The sequence below is a fragment of the Peromyscus leucopus genome, chromosome 10, assembly GCF_004664715.2.
Source record: "Peromyscus leucopus breed LL Stock chromosome 10, UCI_PerLeu_2.1, whole genome shotgun sequence".
Taxonomy (NCBI): Eukaryota; Metazoa; Chordata; class Mammalia; order Rodentia; family Cricetidae; genus Peromyscus; species Peromyscus leucopus.
The window spans coordinates 16,376,181-16,384,536 of NC_051071.1; the positions used below are offsets into that span (position 1 = coordinate 16,376,181).

The following is an 8,356-nucleotide window of genomic DNA, read 5'->3' on the forward strand; positions in this document are numbered from 1 at the left end:
CTCCACCAACAATGGTGAAAAGATGCGAATTTACAAGCAAACAGGAAGAAAAAGCTTTCACCCACCTTGGGAATGTGTTTAAGAAGTTGATTTATGTTTCATGCTGAGTCTTACAGCTGCAGTTCAAGCTAACCCAACTTGGCTGCCCCACAGAGTCTAGTTTATTAGGTATCAAGGAGTCGCAAGAAGCCATGTAATTAAAACCGTAATTAACTGGAAAAGGAAAGTGCCACCTGAGTTTTGAGCGGCTGTCAATTTTATTTCCATTACAGCCCTCCTTCTGTTTCTTCTCCTGACTTTGTATTTTGCTTTGCTGGAGATGAAAACAATATATATGCACACCCTACACATAGAAGTGCAGGCATGCCTTTGGTGGGGGTGCTAAAGCTCATACGGCTGGCCATTTGTTAGGGAAAAGGTCGTTTAGGATGTTACCTGCTTTAGCCCTTGTAAATGAACTTGTTCATAGCAGAAATAGTCTACAAGCTCTGTATCCAATGCAGAAGCCACCAGCAGCTTGTGTGGCTGTTGAGCCCCGTGACTGTGGATCATGTGAACAGAGCTGAACTCTACCTGTCAAACACACCCTCAGTTTTGAAAATATAGTATAAAAACTATAAACAAAAATCACACTGGTTGTTTACCAAGTGGCATTATTTTGGTCACACTGGATTGCATATATAGTAAATATAAGTTTATCCATTTTCCTTTACCTTGAGAGTGGTCATTGGGATACTTAGAAGTGCTTATGTGGCCCCCACGACATTTCTGTGGGCAATGCCGGCCTGGAGCTGGGGTCTTATATTTCCTGCTGAATTATGAAACAATGGGCAAAGAGTTATTTTTCTTGTTCTTTCTGTCATTCCAAGAGCTGCAAGGGTGGTGTGCATGGAGAAATGGAATCCTTAGTGGTAGTGAGCAAAGGCAGCAGCTAGACTTAGAGACACATGCTGGCTATCCCTGGGTTATTTGACCCAGTTTCTCAATAAAGAGAGAGGTCTGGCGGCACGAGATGAGATCCTTCACAGGCTCTTCTTTCTCTAAGAGGCCCTTGGCAAAAGACAGCCAAATGCATTATGAAATATGAATGATGCTAAATGAGGAAAGTTACACACTTTCAATGAAGGTGCTGAGAGCAAGGTCTATACCAACATATGAGTCTTAATTTATGAATTAAAGTGCTGATGAGACAAGGTTTTGAGAAAGAGCTGTCTGCTTGCACTGCATTCTGTAAACATTCATCCCACATCATTACACCATCTACTGGAATCCCATCTTTTGAAGAAATGAAGGGGGACTTGTAAGAAATGTACACTCACAGGATCATCCATCCCTAGGCATGAAGGCTTTGGGGGCACAGTTTAAAAACTATGGCTCTCTTTTCAGTTCTAAAGGGTAGAGGGACATCATTTGGACACAGTAAAACCTGAGTCATTTTGTTATCTTTTTACCAAGATAAGAAGTTGACTACCAATTAACATCACCCCCAGGAAGCTGGAAGAGCGGCACACCTTTCTTCAGAGGGCGAGTGGACGGGGAATGTTTCTCTAGTTTACATGTCTTCCTACCCCTTCGCAGCTGCACATTGTGAAGACGCATTTATGAAATCATAAGCATCGCTGGTGTCTCCCAGTTCAGAACAGAAACGTGTCAGTGGGTAATTTTGGGAGTGAGCCTGAAATACCCAGAGCAGATGACACACAGCGCGTCGGTCCTGATTCAGCTTCAAGTCAGCAGGCCTCCCAGGACCATCTGCGCTCCATAAATTCCAGTAACACTGGCACATGAGGCTTGTAAATCACCACTGAACGGGTTTCACCTGTGACACACAACATGAACCCTGCTGTATATTCCAATAAACTCCCATAAACCATCTGATATAAACTTCGGATTATGTTTCTTCGGGGGTCGGAATACTTAGATTTCTTTGCTGCAAGTGTGAAGTAAATACACACGGCACATTTTGTTCCTTTACCCGGAGCCCGGGCCCTGCGCTGTGCTTCACACACAGAATTTTCCTTCTCGGCTGACATGTGCAATTTGGTGAGCTTTAACAGACCAATCCTTTTTGTTTTGCCTTCTTTAATAAACTCTTTCTTTCAACACCACTGTGAATGTCAAAGCCTTATGGTTACTACACATGGGAAATATGATTTATACACAGCAAATTAATGGCCAAATTGTCAGTAACCTAGCTCACCGAGTATTAATAAACACCCGCGATAAAGGGTCATATCATTAATATGGCTTTGCTGGACTAGGGCAACCTACATGGTCGTCTTCTGCGACAGATTGTGTGGGTGTACCGGGAGCAGGAGCAGAGAGAGATTTCAATTCCATTTAGGGCTTACACATAAGAGTCTCCAAGCAACCATTTTTGCTTTCTACACAGCACTCCCTGCTCATGGAGTCTGGCCCTTCCCCCAGCCTTAAGAACCCCCCTAAGCTCTTTGGTAAGGCTCCTCACAGCTGAATTACTACTGGCTCACATGCCGAGAAAATGTCAGAAAAGAATGCGAAATGAATCCTTCAGCAGACTCCAAGTTTTATGTTTATTAGAAATGATAAGAAATTTCATCCTACCTATTTTTTTTTAAAAACAGGAACGATTTCCTACAACAATATTTCTGTTTTCTTTTTTTTCATAAATATTTTGTTTCTTTAGAAAGTTTTATGCTCAGCATACTTTGAAATTGAATTTATTCCATTATGTCTGATAATTATGATAAAATTCAACAGCTTCTTTAGCATCTAGATTCTAGAGGATGATGTAATTTAGAAATAACTTTGTATATTATATTTATGCTGCTCATATTTAGCTCCAAGTTATACTAAATTCCCACATTCATTGTCCTTGAAACTCTGTGGACATTTTTTTTCTACAGGATCTTTCAAATACACATAAACAAATCACAATACTTTTTTAAAAAAATGTATTCAAGATAGAGCATTCATGTACACAAGAGGAATTTGTTATTATTTTCTCTATGGTAGCTCCTGGAGAAACAAACATACTAACTTTTCATAAGGTCTAAATTTCAAGCTTCCACTAAAAAAATGCCTATGCAGCTGGATATAATCGTCTTACTGAAAAAAAAAAAAAAGAATAGAAATTGTGGTCAGGCATACAGGAACACTACCATGAATTAAACAACAACATCAAACAAACAAAACACCTTCCAGAATTTTCTAAATACATAGTACCATTCTTCAATGCTCACAACGTATCCTGTGAATTAGAGACAGATTCATACTGACAGAAGCATTTGCAAATAACTTAGAGAACTTAATAATGTATCATGTACCTCAAAGGGCTGCCTTCAGTTTTACCTTTCTCTTTTTTAGCTGAAATCACCTTCTTTCAAAAATGCTTAATATGCTGAAATAGAGTATTAGTTAAATTGTTGAAAAGTCAGAAGGATTCAAGAAAGCAAATATGGACATTTTTTTGTTATATCATTTTCTTTCATTCATGCAATTTTGGATCAAATCCTGTGGGTTTCCTGTTACACCTGAATAGTTCTCATTTTTATTCAACATCAAGAGGTATTAATGTGGGTGCATCAAATCAAAGTTTGGACTCTTTGAAACTATCAAATTATTTTCCCTAAATATTTGGGGGTTTGATAAAAGCCAAAAGGCATGCCAGAAGCACTCTCCCCGTTAATTATTAAATCCATGTGCATCTGAGGAAAATCTGATCCATATGGATTCTCACTCATTTATGCTTTCCTCATCAAAACCCCCTTTCTTACAGTCCATGTCCAAGAAATCCCTCCAGTCCAGAGAAGTTTTTTTGAGCTCTGCCAAGATTAAACAAAGTTGAACACTAGAAGATTCAAATTGGTTTGTGACCCTACAACTAACGGATCATTTGTGGGCTCTGAAGTCAGCTGTCACACATGCTCAGAACACCAACCTGTAAGTAGCTCTAGACAGGGGCTTGAGGTCTGGAAAAAATTGGAAGTATACCAGAAAAATCCCCAAATGCAATGTCATTCATTAAAAAAGTTCAGTGATTGTTTTTTGTTTGTTTGTTTGTTTCTTTGGGGTACAAAGACACAGGACTGTGCACCACAAAAGAACTGGAAGATTAAGAGCTAGCCCAAATAGGTGGCCAAAAGGGTGATGTTACTAAAAATGTCATATCCAAGCTGTTGGGTAACAGTTCCTAAACACATGGTGTGCCTAATGGTAAGTGATTATGGGCAACAATCAACAGATGTTGCACATGAAAAATGGGAATATGGTTCTTGATGCATTTACTCAGCTTTTCTTTGTTTTTTTTTTAAATATTTTAAAGAATTTCAAATATGTATACAATAAAATATATAATGTAATCATATCTGCCCCCACTTTCCCCTCCAACTTTCTTTGTATCTCCCTTAACAGGCCCATGCCAACCTCATGTCTTTCTTCCTTTCTTCCTTCCTTCCTTTCATCCTTCCTTCCTTCCTTCCTTCCTTCCTTCCTTCCTTCCTTCCTTCCTTCCTTTCTTTCTCTTTCTTTTTTTTTTTTTTTTTTTTTTTTTTTTCTTTCTTTCTTTCTTTCTTTCTTTCTTTCTTTCTTTCTTTCTTTCTTTCTTCCTTTCTTTCTTTTTTTTGATAACCCACCAAATTCAGTTAATCTCACACATAAATACATGAGTATGTGGCCGGCCATACACTGCAGCACGGGAAACCCACCAGTGACCACATCCTCAGCAGAATGAGTCTTCCTTCCCCTGAGATACCCACTGCTAACTGCTCCTCCGTGTGGGGTCATGCCTTGAAGGTCATCTGCCCCGTCTATGCCTGGATTTTGGCTGTTTTGACCTTGGGCAGGCTTTGGGAAGGCAATCCCAGTTGCTGTGGGATTATGACTGCAATACCAGTGTCATGTCTGGAGGACAGCATTTCACAGCTCTCCTCCCCATCTTACAGATCTTCACATTCTTCCACCTCACGTTCCACAATGTTCCCCGAGCCTTGGTGGTAGTGATTAATGTAAAAGTCCTGCTTGTGGCTGAGCATTGAGTCTCTTATTCTCAGTGCTTTGACCAGCCATGCCTCTCTCTTTGATTGCTGTCCCCATATGAAGAAGTTGCTCTGACCAACTTGAGAGCAGCCTGTGTCTATGAGTATAAATGTAAATGTTCATAAGGGAATTTGTCAGTGTGGCCATTTAGCAAAATAACAACAACAGGCTCTACCCTAGGGACTTAGGACCTCCCCAGCTATGGACTTTTGACCAGGATTACAGAACCAGGCATGAAATTCGCTCCTGGGGAACGGAACTCAAACACGATTGAAATTGGTCAGTTACCCCATCAGAGTTGAGTCTCTATTGCTCCAATAGACACACCTTGCCTGATGGGTCAGGACTGTAGCAGGCAGAGTCCAGTGTAAGATAAGACCACAGTGTGTTTTGTTTCTTAGCAGCTTGCACAGCACCTTCAGATACTGAGGAAGCTAGCCACAAAGGCAGGATTTCCTGGTTGGTTTGAGATTGGTTTCTTTGGGTCCAACAACCAAACATGTGGTGGTGTCTTCGGCTGTAGGGTTTTACTATATAGTTATGATAGGTAACTGCCAGGTAGTTACCCATCTTAGTTAGTTCCTGTTGACATAAACTAGATTTACCTGAGAAGAGGAAGCCTCAATCTAGGAATTGCCTCCATCAGACTGGCTTGTAGGCATGTCTGCGGGGCATTTATTTTTATTTATTTTTTATTTTTTTATTAATGATTGATGTGGGAGGGTCAGGCCACTGGATTGTATATGAAATCAAGCTGAAGGTTGAAGTGTTAAAATATTTATTTCAGGTTGAGTTAACATTATAAATACTCATCTCTGTCAGTGATCAAAATGAATAAAATATATTTTAAAATTAAAAAGAAGTACACTTAGACATACAGTATAAAATCTAATAAAGATGCATGTCAGTGAAACAGGTGGGTCTTTTCTACATGTTCTGAGAAGATTATTGTTATTGGGATAAGGATGTTAACATTTCTATTGTTACTTTTCATTATTAAAAGTATAAACTTGGAGATTTGTTCACATAAAGAAGCAGGTTATAATTGAAGGAATTTTGTAACAATAGAGTCACTAAGTTCTTTGAAATCATTTTTCTATGTTAAAATCATATTTGATTTATCACAAAATAGTGTTATTGTTATACTCTGACAAATTAATGAGTTCTTTCTACAATTTCATTGAGAATAAGAATTATTCTATAATTCCAAATTATTTCAATTACCCTTCAAAGAAACTTGTAACTGTTGCCAGTTAAATACATTCTAACCTTTATCAAGCCCCTGGCAAACATTGATTTACCTTCTGAATTTATAAATCACTTACATTGGACATTTAATTAAAGTAGGTTAGCCATACTTTTACTGTTGAGATGTGAAGGTTCTTTATCTACTCCAGATCTTAATCCTTTATTAAGTAGATGGTTTGCAAATATTTCCTCATGTTCTGTGCATTGTTTATGTTTTACTTTCTTTTTATGTTTCAATAAACATTAAAAAAATTGATGCCACCCAATTTAATTGTAATTATTTTGTTAATTTTGTGGGTTCTATGTCATATGTAAGAAAAAATTGCCCATATCCAAGGTTAGAAAAGGTTATACCTGTGTCTTCTAAGTGTTACATAATTTTAGTCCTTACAGTTAGGTATTTGACTCATCTATTTTGAAGTATACATGATATAGGGGTCCAACCTCACTGGTTGACCTTAACTGTGACTTTTTCTGATACCTTTATTTGTTTCATTCATCTCCATACCTAACCTTATTCTAGGACCAAACAATCTCTCTAACTATAGCTTTAAAGTAAGTTCTGATATAGGGAACTATGATTCCTACTACTTTGTTATAGGTAGGGATTGTTTTGACTGCTACAAAAGGCAGATATAGTTTGATAAGTATTACACAGAATCTTTTAGATGAATTTAGAGACTGTTGGCCCTTTAGCCATGTAAAGACTTCTAACCTATGAACATAGATGTCTTTCCACTTATCCAGGTCTAAGTTAAGTTCTTTCTATGTATTCATAGTCTATAGTATATTAATCTTGCACTTTATGGTCAAGCTTATTCCTAAATATATTATCTATTTGGATGAATCTCTGTTTACATATGGCACTCCATTGTGATGCACGTACATCCACATAAAGCCTGAAAAAGCTTAAAAGAAAGAATTCTAGATACACAAAAACAGAGCCGAGAGCAGCTTCATAGTTCATGTCTCTTATGTGAGACTCGTCCTCTGGTTGAGGTGTGTGTGTGTTTGAGCTATATCATGGTGGATTCCCGCAACAGTACACAGAGGTGTCTCCAAGGCACAAGGTTTACTGCATGGCAGATTTAGAGTTTTTGCTCAGACAGACAAAAAGGGTTAAAAACACACAGTAAAGACAGATTCAGACCAAAAAAATCTCTAAACAGGTGACAAAATATTGGTTATAAATGTTTATTTTTATTTAACAGGGGTTGGTTACAAATTGTTATTGGTCATAATCTCTTTCTAAAAGAAGAAAGGGATAAATGATATGGAAATGATGGGGAAAAGGGTAGATTATTATGATAGAAAAAAAGTAGGTTATTGAATCTACTTTAATCTAAAAAACAACTGTTAATCTCAAAATATTTTACATTGGTATGGATTTTAATTTATTGATACAAATTTTAAATCAATTTTGTTATACTGTATGTGTATTTCTCCTCTTGTTTAAGGTATTGTGTTTATGCAGCTCATTTAAAAATGTAATGCGCTTTTTCCAGCGGTGACGACCTCCCTACGAGAACATGCCTCTCCCAAAGGATCTCCTTCACCCCTCTCCAGAAGAGGAAAAGAGGAAACACAAGAAAAAGCACCTGGTGAAGAGCCCCAATTCCTACTTTATAGACGTGAAATGCCCAGGATGCTATAAGATCACCACGGTCTTTAGCCATGCACAAATGGTAGTCTTGTGTGTTGGCTGCTCCACTGTTCTCTGTCAGCCCACAGGCAGAAAAGCGAGGCTGACAGAAGAATGCTCTTTCAGGAGGAAGCAGCACTGAAAAGCACCTGATTCAGGATGAGTGGGAACCATTCCAATAAACACATTTTGGATAAAAAAAAATGTAATGCATAATTAAACATATAGATTAAGAGTCATCTATAATAGTCAAACTTACAGTCATGTTAGTTATGTTTTCGAGGTACATAAACATATATTTCAATTAGATAGGTAATCTTCAAACACTTCAAAGACCTACAGAATATGGCATTTAAAATGTTTTAATAATGTACGGCTTTTTGTGACAGTGAGACAACATCTGCTCCTGGCAGCACTGATCTACTTCAGAGAAGATGATGGGCATTAAAG

General features: G+C 37.9%; 1 protein-coding gene across 1 annotated transcript; it reads left to right on the plus strand.

Moving 5' to 3' along the window:
* Window positions 1-7,763: 7,763 nt before the first annotated feature.
* On the plus strand, window positions 7,764-8,048 carry LOC114703696 (40S ribosomal protein S27-like). Its single transcript, XM_028884552.1, has one exon. It carries the CDS (start codon window positions 7,794-7,796, stop codon window positions 8,046-8,048), a length of 255 nt encoding a protein of 84 aa, XP_028740385.1. The 5' UTR covers window positions 7,764-7,793.
* The last annotated feature ends 308 nt before the right edge of the window (window positions 8,049-8,356 follow it).

Bases quoted from the DNA above. Each gene is read 5' to 3' on its own strand.
- LOC114703696 (XM_028884552.1), top strand. From the start codon at position 7,794: ATGCCTCTCCCAAAGGATCTCCTTCACCCCTCTCCAGAAGAGGAAAAG.